A 16,955-nucleotide genomic window follows, 5' to 3' on the forward strand; every position below is an offset into this window, starting at 1 on the left:
CAGCTCACTGGATGTGGTTGGTTATGGATTCTGGTCTCAGCTCTGGTGGTATCTCCGCAAGGCCTGCTAGGAGCTACGGTGGAGTGGGGTGGGCCAGGGCTTCTTATTGTCACCTTGTCAGTCCTGCCCCCTTCTCCCTGGTGGCCAACAGGAAGCAGCAGTGGTGGCCTGGGCCGAAGCTGAGTGTGGAGTGAGCTGGGTCCCAATCCCAGAGCCAGTGCCTTGTGGTTGGATACTACCTCCCCATGCTCCTCAGGATAGTTCCATCCTGCCACTCCCTGTCCTCTCCTGGATGTGACCAGCTCACTTACCCCCACAAGAAGTCATAGCCTCATTGGGGATGCCCACTTCTGGCTAGCCACTACTGGGGGGGGGAAATCAAAGTATTGGGCTAATTTCACTGTTTCCAGGCAGTCCATGAAATAGTGTTATACAAGAGGACCTTACATATATAGAGGAGGGCTGGTAAGAGATGACTCTTTATTGCCTGTCCTCAGTCATATGACATGGGTCAGACTAACAGAAGGGTTATACAAGCAGTCAGTCAGTATCCACTGAATCCAACAGCGTCTATTACACAAGGCAGAAGGCTTCACAACTGCCCTCTTTATGTCAATTTAGTCCTTGTGCAGGGTACTTTAAAAAACACTTTTTGTTTAGCATGATGTAGTATTACTAGCCACATCTAACTAGAAAAGAATAACAAGTTCCTTTTTTGCTTTGAGGAAACTTGCAGTGCAATGATGTGGCAGCCTAACTTAATCTATTCATGATTGCAATATATTGCAGAGAAGAAAACACGTTAAGAATAAATAATATGAAATATAAGAACAGTGCATCTGTAAAAGCAGAATAAATTGGCTTTAGCTTGGTACCTTCAGCTAAAACAATTAACATGCCAAAGCATGGCTGTTAGACCAGCAAAAAGAGAAGGCAGCCCTTAGAATAGGGTACTTTTCTGGGATGAGAAACATTCTTGTGTGAAAAGAAAAGGAGGACTTGTGGCACCTTAGAGACTAACCAATTTATTTGAGCATGAGCTTTCGTGAGCTACAGCTCACTTCATTGGATATGCATCCGATGAAGTGAGCTGTAGCTCACGAAAGCTCATGCTCAAATAAATTGGTTAGTCTCTAAGGTGCCACAAGTCCTCCTTTTATTCTTGTGTGAATACACCTTCATAGGAACATTTATTTTTTAACAGTAAAAGTGGAACAAGAAAAACTGAAGCAGAAACTTTTTATCCAAATCCGTACAATCCAGAATGGATTTGGGGACAAACACAATGGATGTGGCAGGAAAGATCCTTCAGAACACATCTTGAGAGAGCAGTGTCCAATATGACAAGCCAATCACATAAAAGAAGCCTCAAATGAATCAATGAATAACAAGGCTGTGAGTCAGGTACAGAAAAGAATGACAGAAGATATCAAAAGCCAAAGACTACATGTCACTCAGGATGACCTGCCAAAGGATTAGAGGAAAGAAAGAAAGTGATTTTCTTTTTAATTCAGTGTAACTAAAACTAAAGGCCCAGCTTTTTAGAAATATTTAGATGTTGATGTATCAGTGTCGCAATGTCTAATTGATTTAGGAACTTAAATTTCATTTTCAAAAGGGATTTAGATACTTAAAAGCCAAAATCCCGTTGACAGTTGAAAATCTGGGCTAAAATGACCTGATGTAGATTAACTTTGTGGAGTTTCAGACAAGACGGGTTATGCATATGCCTTTGTAGGTTTTAATGTTCTCTCTATATATTCTTAACTAATCTTTGACCAGATTGTTAAAATAAACATCACTTTGACTTATATGGATTTGCATTAGTTTACCACAGCTTTTGATCAGGCCCCTAGTTTTAAATAGATAACTTCAGTCATGGATCACTTGAGAGAACATGAGGCACCTGAAATGCAGTTCCCACTGTAGCAGCCCTGGCAGGTGGATTTCAACATCAAACTGAACCAAAACAAACTGTTTGAGCTCAGTTCAACAAACCAAAACAAAATGTTTAGATATTTCCATTTGAATTTTTTGGGACTTTCCATTCTGCACAAAACTTTGATATGAACTTTTCTGCCTGATTTGTGATGAAAACAGGTGTTGAAATACCAGAATTTCCAGTGGGACAGAAATTTCCAATTTTTGACCAGCTCTACTTATGGCCTTTGGAGATACTCACATTTAAGAGGCTTACTGAGTCAAATAGCCCCAGGTAAAAACATGAGAAATTATTCTTCATAAATTAAATAATACATTTGCAAAACTACAGAACTGAAACAAACATATAGCTGCCATAGTACTATTTTATGTGTTGTGTCTATGGTATTAAATACCATGGATAGTCTAGCAAAGTGTAAATAGGAACATACCAGTCTCATTTGTTATATTTCTTAACACTAAAAAGAGTTGATATTTGGTTAGCTTCAGAAGGTCATTCATCCCATCTTTTTAGCAGAGAACTGTTTAGCTAGAAATAAGATAATTTACTGAATGATTACTAGATTACTAGAAATTTTGGGTGAACAATTCACAATAAATAATATTTTAGCAATTTCAGCCTCTCTTTCTCTTTCTGAATTGTCTCTGAACAAGCTGTGACTTTCCTGATGTTATTTCTCATACAGATATATTTGCTGAATAATTATTGAGCAGTGAAGTTGTGGCAGTATGGGCTAGATGCTTGAGTACATAGGTACCTAGGTAGGGAACTGGGTAGGCCTGTATAGAACGTGGTGCCATGGCTTCATTTTTATTGTTATTTGAACTAGCTAGATCAAAGCTAGCTCAGGTATGTCTACACATACTGCAATCTGATTGCAATGTAGACACGGAGGCAGTAATAATGAATACAGATAGTTTTATCTTAAATGCTAATCTGGGAGACAATTTTTTCACATTAAACTTTAAATTTACCTGGGAGGCAGTTCAGCTATGCATTCCCTTAGAATACTTTGATCTGTGAGTATGTTAAACACACACAAAACAGAGTTCAATGGAATCCAGAGAGCACAGAGATAAATACATGGTGCTTTCTCTTCGAGAATATCTTCGCCATCTGAGCGTCAAAGCAGGTGTTCACTCACCTGAGCAATAGGCTTATAGAGCTTTAATAGCCATGCCAACTCAATATCTTGAAAATGCAACCTCTGCTAATTGAATACTGTTATACTGTATATCAAGGCATCACTTACACTGGATCATTAAAAGGGGATTAAAAAAAATATTTTTCTACAAAAAAAAAAGGGATGAACACATCATTCTTTGCACAAAACGTTAGAAAATACTGTGATATTTTATTATTAAAAATGCTGCTGAAAAGTTTATACATATGTGTCCAGCCATATATATCTTCTATCATTACTTAAGGCAAAAACAAAAAATTGCAAAACAATAACAAAAGAAACCATTAAACCCTGCGTGCCTCTTAAGGTCAAGACTATAAGCCTGGGAAAGTTCTTGTTTTCTTTTCTTTGCCAAGTATATTTTGTTATCATTATTATAGAATTCTATGAAGATCCTATAAATCTTTTCCATTTATAAATCGTACCTCAATTCAGATGTATTAAATTATTAAATTGACTTGATCATAATTATTTTTAAAAGCTAAAACCATTCACTAACAGGAACTTTTTTACCCAAATGTCACAAGCCTGACACATTACTGTACATATTGCTAGCAGAAGACAATTGGAAGTACTCAACAAATACTGTAATTCACATTACAAATATATCCAACTGGTTATGATGCCAAGCATCACTGCCTTTTTTTAGGGTCATGAACTACTGCATCTCAGCTGAGGCAATACATAAGTTGTAGAAATGGCCTGGTAAAGAGTCAGCTTTAATAAACATTATGGGATGGATCAGTGAAGAAGAAATTTTTCCATTTGCTACTAGATGCAGGTTGGGACTGTTGCTTCAACACTTTCTAATCTGTATAACATATCTGTCTTATGTATAAAACATGATTGGTCATATGGTGCATTTTCACTGTATTAAATCTCTTTTCATTTCTCTCAGAACCCACTTCTCTGCCATGCACACACAGCAAGGAGTTGTGCAGTGCCCACAGATTTTGTTATCATTGTCTACAATATCATTTCATGGGCTGGCTATTCCAAAGTAGAAGGCATCTTGTGTTAGGTTCTGTATGGGACAGACAATATGACGGTGCCGTGCCCAATTTGGCACTGAAATAAAAATGCAAAATACATCTGGGATAATCATGTTCAAGTGCAGAGCAACTTTGTTCAAATATCTTTGGTTACTATCTCTTGATGATGCAGTCACTTTCTAAAGACAAAATATAAACAACCTTCATCTGTTAATAACTCATGTCTAGCTTTTCACACTTGAATCAGCTGTTTAAATGAAACTGCTGAGCCCCTTGTGCGATGGCGCTGTTTTGCCCTTATTTCCCCAGTTAAGGGCGAGCAGGGGAAAATAATAATTTAACCTTTTACTGACAATGAAGCTGTCCAGAATTTTCATATAAATTCACACAGAGCACATTTAGCTACCTCTCTTTTTAGCTCTCAGTAATATTGATTGGTTGTGTCACTGCTATATAATTAACTAGCAAAATTAGAGTTTTCAGACAGGTGCACTCTTGATCATAATAACGGGATACTGGGTGAAAAAGCTCTTTTCATACAGATCAGTCATGACCGTTCCACTTCTAAAAACCCAAACAAACCACCCCCACCCCCTTTCCTCTGTCCAATTTCATTTTGACTCTGTTTGGCAAAGCTGAGTGGGTGCTTCCTCAGCAAAAACTCTTCTGCAGCTGCTGGTGAATATTGAGCTAGTTTTCCTCATAAACAACTGACCAAGAGGCAGGTTTTCTTCGCGTTTGTCAGGGCACTAGATTGTGAAGCAAGTCCTCCTAATGTATTAAAATAACCAAGAACTACGAAACTGGACTCATTGTATTGTTGTTTCTTTGCTCAATTGAACAAGCTTAAAACAATAATCATGATTTCCATTTTCTAATCCATCTCTGTGTTGCAATTTAATGAAGGCTAACACAAAAATAAAAGGAAAGGAAAAGAAAAAAAATCTAAAAAACAACTGTCTCCTAAGAATGCTTTAACATGCACTTTTGCAACCCTTAAGGGAAAATACGCAGGTCACACAGACAACTGTATTCTGTGTATGACACCATGTCCTCCTATAAATGAAACATGTTAGAAAAACCTCATGTCTTTTTTCACCACTAGTAATTAAGAAGAAAATCCTCCTTTTGGTCTGGAGGAAACAGAGGTGATATGACTAATGTATATACACATAGGTCACAACTGAAAGCACAATTTCTAAAAGTTCTTTTCAAACTGAAAACGTCAATAAAAGCTTTTTTTTTTTTAAACTCACAGCTATGTACACTTTTTACAAAGTTTCTTTAAATATAGTTCAGGCCGGCAAGTCATCTCTTTGCACAGAACTATACGTATTTTACTGCATAGTCCTCTTTTTTTTAATAATAAAATCCTATTTCCCCCTTCTGGTTACAGCTTCTTATGCTGGATAAAAGCCCACGGTGATGTCTTTTGTTTTAACAAGGGCCCTTCATGGTATGGCACATAAAGAACTGGTGTTTTTTTTTAATTTCATATATTAAAAAAACTGTACAGTCACTGGCTCTGTGTTCCAGAAGATTCTGCTTGTTTGTTACTCTCAAAACATCCTTTCAAGTGATTTCTTCTGGCATCAACTTTCAATCAAAGCGGCTGAGATCTTAAAGCAGTATCATAACAGCAATGTACATGTTTCACATTTCACAGGGTTTGAAGCTGATCTTTAATATCAGAGAGTTTCTATGGGCAGGATCAGTAAGAAAATAACGACTGCCCTTCACGTTTACTTTTTGTCATTGTTTTTAACAAGTTGTTCAATGGTGAATGCTCTTTTATCTACTTCTTCTTTTTCTTCCAAGTGGCTTGTGGGGTAAGAGGGGGAAATGGCAGAGCTATACCCTAGTAGTGGAATGTCCATGGGGTAAATTAGTACTGTTTTGTCCTCCACTGAAGGTGTTGAAAGTATGCAAAGGTTGCATTCCTGTTAATGTATTTGGAATCATGGTTATGGTGTTGGGTGTCATTAGTGGAATGTCATCTGGGGACCTCCTCAAAGTAAGAGTGTAGTCAGGTGGGCAGGTTAGTCTCAGGGTATCATGTGCCTGCAGCGATTCACACTCGTGGTCATGCTCTAGCTGTTTCATCTGCAATGACATAATCTCTTCATTTTGTATGTGCGCTATATCATTGGTTGTGTTCCTCTGAGGGCTGGGGCGCCTGTGTGTCTCGTGACGTCGCTTGTCTTTCTTGTAATACAATGCAGCAAAAGCTAAAATGTTGAGGAATAACAAGGATGCCCCAACTGCAATGGTGACACTCAGTTCTGTGGAGTAATCTCGTTTGTTTTCTATCAGGACAGTTGTATCCTCTGGGGCTGTTTTGTGGGTGTCCTTTGAATGTTTAGGATTGTTGGCTGGTGTCATTGCTGGGCGTTTGGTCGCTGGCCACAACTTTCCAGGAGAACGTCTTGTGACATAAGGAAATGAGGTCATATCAGGAGGCGGCACCTTAGTTGTTGTGGAAACATACTGAAATATTTCATTTAAGTTGTGCAAGTGTGGTACAAGTTCCAACCAGAAGGCGACTTTTGTTGCTCGATAGTGATCCCGAACTCGGGGTTTCAGACCAATGTGCAGATAGAGCTGGTCTTTAGGGTTATACTTAGACCAGGCCACTTCTTCAAAACGGTTGGGTTTTGTATGGATGAACTTTGTGTCCTGTGGAACAGGCTGGTTTGGATCTCTACAATGGTAAAAACAAAGCAATATTATAGTCAACCAAGAAATTAACTGTTTTATTCGACAATAATTAACAGAAACTGAAGACAGTTAGCTAACTGTAACCCTGCAGAAGTGCCATTAAAAACAAAAACATTTAATATACATGAAATATGAGGTATTACAGTAGTTCTCTATATAGAGAATAGAAAATAGGACCTGATCTTACTCCCTCTGAAGTCAGCTGAAGTTTTGGCATTGGCTTCAAGGATTAGGCACTAAAGATGAATTTTTGAGAGGTACTGAGCACTTTCAGCAGTGGGAGTTGTAGGTGCTCAGGATGTCTCAAGATTTGACTTTAGCTTCAGGGCATCCGGTAGCACTGTGTGGTTTTTAAAGATTGACTTTTAACGGCACAAACCCTTTAGGAATAACATGCATGTTCCTTCTTTTGAAACATGAACGTTACACCTAAGTTTAACAGCTAGTTAGATATTCCATTTTTTTTGGGGGGGGGGTTCAGCCTTCAGAGGGCAAAGAATATTGTCTGTGCTTTATAATATATCATACTAAAGTATATAAAGTATCTTCTATGCGTTATACTGACATTTCTTCTCTCCATTCCCATATGCATTAGTTTTTCTTTTTCAAAAATCAATCTAATCTTTTTCCTTTTCTTCTAATGTGCTCTTATCTATGTTCCAGGAATTCCCTCATCCAATATTACAGTTTTAAAAGCTTTTTTGTTTTCTTTTTTAAAATGCCCATGAGATGATTATATGTTTCCAAGGTTCTTTTGTTGTTTAAAAAGTGTTATTTCTTAGTGCTAGATCTACACTGGCATTTAGCTTTAATAATCTAAAGATGCTTCTATTCACCTGCTTACCAGGGGGAATTTACCCTTGAATTCAATGAAGTAAAATACAATTAAAAAATATTCTTAATCTAGTTTTTGTTTGTTTGTTTGGGGTTTTTTTGCATATTATTCTGTACCACATCCCTGCCATCTGCTGAAGATATATATTGAGTATTCCAGAATTTTTTAGATTTTATTCTTTTAAATAATATCTACGAGCCACAATTTGATCCCATATTGTTACTCCTTGTCTGAAGCTAAGGTAGAGCTTTCCCTTTCCAAGCAATACTGCAAGACATTTCAATGTGCTGCCACTCTGAGGAATTCTAACATGTATTTGAAAAGGAAATAAAGTATTCCTTTTGTTCTCAAAGAATAGAGAGGAGGATTTGGCAAATCCAGACAAGTAGGCATTGGCTTGATGCAATATATCTATTACAGTACTTTTGGACACAAGACAAGAATTCTAAAACCTGGATAAACTTACACAGATTATAAAAGCACAAGTCATTTTTCCCCATTAGACACTCTAAAGCCTGGAACAGCTATAGCAGGAAATTAGTGTCATATTTTCTATCTCTTTGTTAAGCACACACTGTTCCAGTTCATAGCCCTAAAAACCCTGGGCCTTGTTCTGCAGTGTAGGTGCAGAAAGTATATAAATTAAGCCAACAAGGCAAGTTAGTTGTGCTCAAAGAACTAAACCCAAGGGACATGAGAGCACTCAGTACATCTCATGAAACACACGATCAGGATCATGAGCTGGATAAGTTTACTATTCTTCTTCCACTCCATCCCACCCTCTATGTATGTAAATGAAGACACATTATTTTTATGTGACAATAAAGTGAAATCCTGACTGCTTTGAAGTTAATGGAAATTTTGTCATTGAATTTACATGGGCCACGATTTTACCCATAAAATTCCAAAATGTCACCAATGATAACTTTACCTCATAGTGTCATATCTGAGGTAATATTATCATTGTGTAAATGAGCTAAGCTGGCATGTTTTTAGATTTCACTAACCATTCCTTCCCACACCCCTTCACCCTCCACGAAGAGCTGGATTGTGTGTTCAGTAAGGGGAAAACTCCTATACTATCCTCCAACTCCGAACGAAAAGGGTTGGGGAGTGTGTAGGGGAGTATTGCCTCTCTCTATAGGAAATCCTTATATGCCAGTGTGAAGGACTGGGGGTTGGGGATGGAAGATCTGTTGATATGAGTATATTCTTGCCCATATCATAACCTTTGTGAAGCTATTCCGTAGGTTTGGATGGGGGACACAATATCACACATGGGCATAGCTCATAGATCTGCATAGTTGGCTTCACCTGGCAATTAGCCATTCACTTGACTTTGGACCTTTCACTTGGCACTGTCCCTCCACTTCTGGTTTTGTAATTTTAGCCTTTCATTTGACCTTTTGGCCTACAGAAATTCTGGAAGCTCATCCATGTCTTTATGAAACAAAGAAAACTACTGGAATGCTTTGGGAATAATGCACATAATAATGTAATAAAAGAAGAACAATGCTTTTATGCATTTCTATACTTTCTCCAGCCAAGCTCTCAGAACACTTCAATTAATTATGGTTTACAACATCCCTCTGAGTTAATGGTAAGTTATTATTAGTATCCCCAGTGTCTCAGCTGGGGAAAGAGAAGCACGGGCAGGCCAAGTGACTTGCTCAAAGTTACCATACAAAGTCTGTGACAAAGCTGGGAATTCCAGGTTCCCAATCATGTGCTTTAGCCTAGACACCATTCTTCTTTTCATACAATTGCTAGAATACAATTATTGATCAGTGTTTGCTCTCTACTAATGATGCTTATTTTTAAGTGTTTTCACTCTAAATTCTTTCTACACCTAAAATGTTCTCCAAGTGAATCTCTGCCACCAAAGTACCTTCAGGTCAGTATCTGAGAATAGTCTCTCTTGTATCGTCTAGCCATTTTCATGGAGTCACTGACTCAAACTGTGAACCTTTCCAGAGAGGGAAATCACAGAGAATTCATCCACCACTCTCTTCCACTTTCCTTCTTTGTGAGCTGTGATTCATGCCTTTATGCCCCAGTTATATACGGTAGCTCAGTGATGCTCAACCTACAGTTCTTGATGCACAGCTCTTTAAAGTGCCTACATGCAGCTTGCTTCTCAAGTGTAGGGTGACCAGATGTCCTGATTTTATAGGGACAGATCCAATTTTTGGGTCTTTTTCTTATATAGGCTCCTATAATCCCCCACCCCCATCCCAATTTTTCACATTTGCTGCCTGGTCACCCTACTCAAGTGTCACAAAATAAATGTCCTTGCAATGATGTGATGGCTGATTCAGGAGCAAAATAATAACACATGCACACAAGTTGAAGCTCTGGCAGCCAGTTAAGATAATGGAAGGCTTCACAATGAAACACTACTGAATGTCTCTGGGTATTAACACCAATAGAATGAGAACTCCGCCGGGAGCCCCATTTCTCACTGAGCTCTACATCATGCTGCTCAAATTGTAACCTTTATCTAGCAGTTTTCAAGAATATATTAACTGTTAGCATAATAAACTTATGATGGGCACTTTTATATTCTAAAAATGTTTCATTCTTTTGTGCCACTTTGTGACTTTGCTGGATGACAAAATGCATTTCTGCAACTGAAGTTCAGTGCCACTGTTGCAGTTGCACATGTGCTGCAAAAATACTGCACTCTCTTTGTTAATAGAAAAGCAAAAGACACCCTTGAGAGTGTACTTCCTCTCAACAATGAGTTTTGCTGCAAGTATGTGTGTGTGAAAGAGTTTACTCTTCACACTTCAGATTTTTCCTGTGCAACCTCTTAATAATATATTGTGACAGCTATTGTGTCTGTTTATGAAACCAAAACAATAGTGACTGTACTTTATTTCAATACCACAGACCTGGAATCAACCAATATCTTCAAACAAAGAGAAATGAAATATTAGAGGGTAAGCAAAAGATCCAGCCACCTTTTGAAAACCTCCAACAAAGGAGCTACCAAGGCAGTCTTTTCTATTGTCTTACTCTTCTTACAGTTAGAAAGTTTTTCCTGAGATCTAAATCTGCTATGCTGTAGTTTGAACTCATAACCTCTTGTCCTGCCCTCTGTAGCAAAAGAGAACAACTTTTCTCCATCTTTTTTGTGGCAGCCTTTCAAGTATCTGAAGACCACTATCATGTCCCCTCTTAATCACCTCTTTTCTAAACTAAACATAATCAGTCCCTTCAGCCTTTGCTTGTATAGCTTCCATTCCATCCCTTTGATCATCTTTCAGAGGAACAGCCGTGTTAGTCTGTATTCGCAAAAAGAAAAGGAGTACGTGTGGCACCTTAGAGACTAACCAATTTATTTGAGCATGAGCTTTCGTGAGCTACAGCTCACTTCATCAGATGTTTACCGTGGAAACTGCAGCAGACTTTATATACACACAGAGAATATGAAACAATACCTCCTCCCACCCCACTGTCCTGCTGGTAATATTTAAACTTGGAGAGTGGTCAGTTTAGATGAGCTATTACCAGCAGGAGAGTGAGTTTGTGTGTGTATGGGGGTGGGGGGGATGTGAGAAAACCTGGATCTATGCAGGAAATAGCCCGACTTGATTATGTAAAGAGTTGTCACTTTGGATGGGCTAGCACCAGCAGGAGAGTGAATTTGTGTGGGGGGGTGGAGGGTGAGAAAACCTGGATTTGTGCTGGAAATGGCCCACCTGTTGATCACTTTAGATAAGCTATTACCAGCAGGACAGTGGGGTGGGAGGAGGTATTGTTTCATATTCTCTGTGTGTATATAAAGTCTGCTGCAGTTTCCACGGTAAACATCTGATGAAGTGAGCTGTAGCTCACGAAAGCTCATGCTCAAATAAATTGGTTAGTCTCTAAGGTGCCACACGTACTCCTTTTCTTTTTGATCATCTTTGTCGCTCACCTTTGGATCCTTTCCAGTTTCTCTACTTAAGTTTTATATATTAGTGTCCTAAACTGGACACGATACTCCAGCTGAGGCCTTCCCAGAGGTGAGAGGAGTAGTTCCCTTTGCCCAGGAAAGGAATGATGTCCCTCTCAAAAAACAACTCAAGCCCTGGTTTCCCACACAACTTCTTAGTACAATTTCAACATTCAGAAAATCCCTCAAAGTAAGACAATTCTCAACCCCCTCAAAGTACAACACGTTAAAATAGAGCAGTCCTCCATCCCCACTTCAGTGTCACCATCTCCAGGTCCCTCACTTGACTGCCAAAAAAACACTTCATTCCCCTGTTCCTCTTCCCCTATTTTAGGTCCGTAACCTCTGGCAATTCCCAGTGCTGCTTGCAATCGTTTTCCTGAAGCCCTCAACTGATATCTTATGCAAGAAGGCTCCCTGTAGTGTTCCACTCCTGAGGTCCCTGTGCCTGCAAGCTCTGTGCATTCTCATGGGAACCTCCAGAATCAACCCTCTAGTTTTCAGACTTGGTTTGCAGTGATTGAGCTGGTTCTTCCCCTTCACCTCTTCAAGAGCCTTCAACATAGTTCCCCAGATCTGGCCAGTTCTCTCTGACTTCTCTTGTTCACAGCACTCCCTAAATAGCTCTCATAATCCTGGTCTACACTAGTCCCCTCATTCTTCTCTTCTGTAGACTAAACAATCCCAGTTCCCTCAGCCTCTCCTCGTAAGTCATGTGTTCCAGTCCCCTAATCATTTTTGTTGCCCTCTGCTGGACTCTCTCCAATTTTTCCACATCCTTCTTGTAGTGTGGGGCCCAAAACTGGACACAGTACTCCAGATGAGGCCTCACCAATGTCGAACAGAGGGGAACGATCACGTCCCTTGATCTGTTGGCAATGCCCCTACTTATACAGCCCAAAATGCCATTGGCCTTCTTGGCAACAAGGGCACACTATTGACTCATATCCAGCTTCTCGTCCACTGTCACCCCTAGGTCCTTCTCTGCAGAACTGCTGCCTAGCCATTCAGTCCCTAATCTGTAGCGGTGCATTGGATTCTTCCGTCCTAAGTGCAGGACTCTGCACTTGTCCTTGTTGAACCTCATCAGATTTCTTTTGGCCCAATCCTCCAATTTGTCTAGGTCCCTCTGTATCCCATCCCTACCCTCCAGCGTATCTACCACTCCTCTCAGTTTTGTGTCATCTGCAAACTTTCTGAGGGTGCAATCCACACCATCCTCCAGATCATTTATGAAGATATTGAACAAAACCGGCCCCAGGACCGACCCTTGGGGCACTCCGCTTGATATTGGCTGCCAACTAGACATGGAGCCATTGATCACTACCCGTTGAGCCTGACAATCTAGCCAATTTTCTACCCACCTTATAGTGCATTCATCCAGCCCATACTTCTTTAACTTGCTGGCAAGAATACTGTGGGAAACCATATCAAAAGCTTTGCTAAAGTCAAGGAACACTACATCCACTGCTTTCCCTTCATCCACAGAACCAGTTATCTCGTCATAGAAGGCAATTAGATTAGTCAGGCATGACTTGCCCTTGGTGAATCCATGCTGACTGTTCCTGATCACTTTTCTCTCCTCTAAGTGCTTCAGAATTGATTCCTTGAGGACCTGCTCCATGATTTTTCCGGGGACTGAGGTGAGGCTGATTGGCCTGTAGTTCCCAGGATCCTCCTTCTTCCCTTTTTTAAAGATGGGCACTACATTAGCCTTTTTCCCATCGTTCGGAACTTCCCCGGATCGCCATGAGTTTTCAAAGATAATGACAATGGCTCTGCAATCACATCCGCTAACTCCTTTAGCACTCTCGGATGCAACGCATCCGGCCCCATGGACTTGTGCACGTCCAGCTTTCCTAAATAGTCCCGAACCACTTCTTTCTCCACAGAGGGCTGGTCACCTCCTCCCCATGCTGTGCTGCCCAGTGCAGTAGTCTGGGAGCTGACCTTGTTCATTAAAAATGCATTTTGGAGGGGCACTGAAACTATTCACAAATCTGGGTTGAATTCACCAAATAGTTTTGTCTGAAGGGAAAAAAAACCTGAAAATGGCAAAATGGTAAATTTCAACCATTTTGAAATGAAAAGTTTTGTTTTGACCATTCTAAAATTAAACACTTCAACTTTTCATTTTGAAACAGTGTTTTGTTAATAAATTTAGCTAATTTTAAAAAGTAAAAACCAGCTAACCATAACCTAAAGGAAACAGAAACCAATGCATATTTTGTTTTGGATTGGACAAAATATTTTGTTCAGCCTGAAATGCATTTTTTTCTCATTTCAGCAATTAAAAAAAAATAGTTTCAGTTCAAACCAAAATGTTTTATTTTTCAGCATGGCGCCTAAACTAAAATATCAACTCAGCTCCATCCGTGCCTCTTCTTTGGCACTGCCAACCCTTCCCTGAAGTGGAGCATTCAAAGAAAACTCAGGAAGCTTCTGTGACCTATGTGGTCATTTTCTGCAATATCCTGGGCAAACCTTATTGAACTAAGTTTATGTATCTTGTGAGTTCATTGTATTATAAAGTCAAATGCTGATGTATTATTGTGGGACTGTATGCAACTTCTTTAAGAGGAGAGATGACTAATGTGAACCCTGGGAAGAGTAATGAGTTTCAAATGAGTTTTAAACAATGGGCCAGAAAATAATGATTTTTTGATTGAGTGGGTTTCATAAGAAATACTTGGGAGAAAAGGAGTGCAAATTTCCTCTACTGGATCCAAACTTTTGAAGCTATACCCTAAGGAGAAATCTATTGTCTATGAATTACCTATTCCCAAATCAAAGACTCAAGCTGTCTAAAGGAGGCACTAAACTTTTCATTAGTGTTCTTGTTCTGAGCAAAACGTGTTATGAAATTGTAACCACAGAAAAAACCCTGTGTGGGGCAGGGGGATTGAAGACTGTTCACTGACCACAGTCTTTGTTGGAGTTGGAGTGATCTCTGGTATGCTTATTAGCATGTGGGTAGGTTGCTGTATTTCTTTTCATGTTTTTTTCTATAATGCTTTTAACCTAAGAATAAAAGTGCTTGCTTAGAAAGAGGTGTGCAGTAACTTAACTATGGTCAATTGCAGTGTGTATAGGCTCTGAAGAGAAGGCAAAGCAGATCTGCTTAAGCAGTTTGACTTACTGGGGAATTCACAGTGTAGTGAGGGAACTGAGTAGCCTGGAAGTACCCGGTCAGGAGGGAGGGAGATGCATGTCTCCACTCAGAGAATTGATGTCTGAGGAGCCAGAAGCATGAGAATAAGTGCTTTATGGTGGACCATAGAGAGGGAAATAAAAGTGTAGTCTATGACAGGATCATCTTACAACAATTCCTTTGCCTTCTATCCCACTCCCACTGTTCTTACAGTGGGAGGATGTGATAAAGCCTGAATTATATGACTGATTCCTTTAACATGTAAAATTCCCACTAAAGTTAATGGGAATTCTGATTGTACAAGGACAGCAGGATGAAGCCATAAAAGGAGATCTTAAAGAAAATCTCATGCAAACTGTTTGATATATATATAATTGTGATCCCCAAACAAAGCTTCTTGCATATATTCCACAATGCATTCCCCCCACCCCCATTTTTAAAGGAATGTCTTCAGTAAGAGATAGCTTTGGTGAGTAGATTCAGAAGCCAAGATGATGATGAATGAAGGCTAAAAACTATAGTCTTAGCACTGAAAGGGAAATGGACCATCAGAAAACTGCAATTTCCAAGTGTTCATTTCAAGCATGAGCCATTCAACACTAAACAGTCACTTTATTTGTCACTTTTTGTTTTCTAGCTTCAGTTACTGACTTCAAAGTAAAATACAATAAAAGTACAGTGCCTTTCATTGTGTCTTTGACACCTAGTGATTTTACAGGATTGACCTGCCCTCCAAACCTAGCCTTGGCAGTAGACCCATTAAACAGTGTGTGTGTTTTTTATCAGCAGGTGGTGTGTGTCAATTAGAAGCTCAGCACAGCCCTTCAGAGCGCTGCACTAACTGAGCAGTAATTGTACAGTAAGTTCCTAGATACTGCCTCAGTGTGAGAGTCATCCAGGACTGGAGGAGTGTCAGAAGTTTGGGTTTTTTTTTTAAACAGGCTGCAGTTTTAATGTTTAATGTTCAGCTATAGAGAAACCCGCAGTGTTATTGTCTCACAGAGAATACATTTTCAATATCTGTTGCTGTGGGCACAAAAACAAAGCAGCCAAATAATATCAGGATAAAGCAGGAAAACAATGACTGAAAAACAAAAACCTGAAACATGTCAGGTGCTTCTGATGTATTAGGCCTGATTGTATACCTGGAATCCAAATTGTATGTGGGAGGGTGGATAGGAGACTAGTTACCTAAAATAAGTCCCTATATAATCTCAGTTTGAGGTTCTATAGCCTACAAGATCCTATTTTTCCCTGCCAGAGGAAATTCTCCTTTTTATTTCAGTTGGATGTGTTGGAGGTGCAGAACAAATATAGTCATAGAGCTTAAGATTCCATTTATCCACCAGGAAATTTCTTGTTCTAAAAGGTGGATTCTATGGAGTAACATTAGGGTTTCTGTTAAAACAAAACAAAGAAGTTTCCCTTCTGCAGGACACCTGGAATTGTATAGCTACAGGGCTGTACTTATAATCCATTTTTCAGACTGCTTGTAAAGGAGCGAATCCACAATGGAATAGATCTTGTATTTTAGTCTTCATTTACTAAGCATATTACCAGTCGGGTGCTTTGGAAATGATTAATAACCCTTCCGAAGCATTGGTGCAGTCTTTAGGAGGTACAATATGAATGTAAGTCCACAGCCGGAGGACTGGACAATGGTATGCATATTCTGCTAAAATCAGCTCTCCAGCAGCAGTGCGTAGCAACTGCCTTGAAATTATGAGTAATGGTGACAGATGGAGCAGTGAGGAGCTCTTGTAAGGCTTAAATAACCACAAAAGTCTGATTTGTTTGCATTCTATGGAAATAATAATAAAATAATTATAAATAATAACCACACAGACAGGTCTTGACATCCTACATAATAATTCTTCTGAGGTATTTTTCTAAGGGTCTGAATCCCTGTATGTATGTGGGCTGTTTTATCCACACTAATAAAGATCTAATCATCGAAAAAATCTGCTTCTGAGCCCTGTCACAAGTTCATGCCATGCAGCGTTCAGTAGAGCACACCATCATATAGATTACACAGTCAGTTAAGTCAGTTTTCCCCTTAGCAGCCCACCCATCCTAGTGCCAGTGATTTCTTGTTGCCAGCTACACCTTAAATATTTTATCACCTATTCACTGTCACCACAGTTCTGCACAGTCCACACATGCAAAAACATCTGTTTGTCTAGTGAACACTGCA

At 39.5% G+C, this 16,955-nt stretch overlaps 1 protein-coding gene across 11 annotated transcripts in view; it reads right to left on the reverse strand.

The window, feature by feature from the left end:
• Window positions 1-3,276: 3,276 nt before the first annotated feature.
• NLGN4X (neuroligin 4 X-linked) overlaps window positions 3,277-16,955 on the reverse strand; it is a 249,393-nt gene continuing 235,714 nt past the window's right edge. For all 11 annotated transcript variants that reach the window (XM_048860092.2, XM_048860100.2, XM_048860164.2 and 8 more), the window contains one exon: window positions 3,277-6,818. In XM_048860092.2, coding sequence (XP_048716049.1) covers window positions 5,969-6,818 — 850 coding nt within the window. In that variant the 3' untranslated portion in view covers window positions 3,277-5,968. The remainder of the gene's footprint in view (window positions 6,819-16,955) is intronic.

Source organism: Caretta caretta, chromosome 1, assembly GCF_965140235.1.
Source record: "Caretta caretta isolate rCarCar2 chromosome 1, rCarCar1.hap1, whole genome shotgun sequence".
Lineage (NCBI taxonomy): Eukaryota > Metazoa > Chordata > Testudines > Cheloniidae > Caretta > Caretta caretta.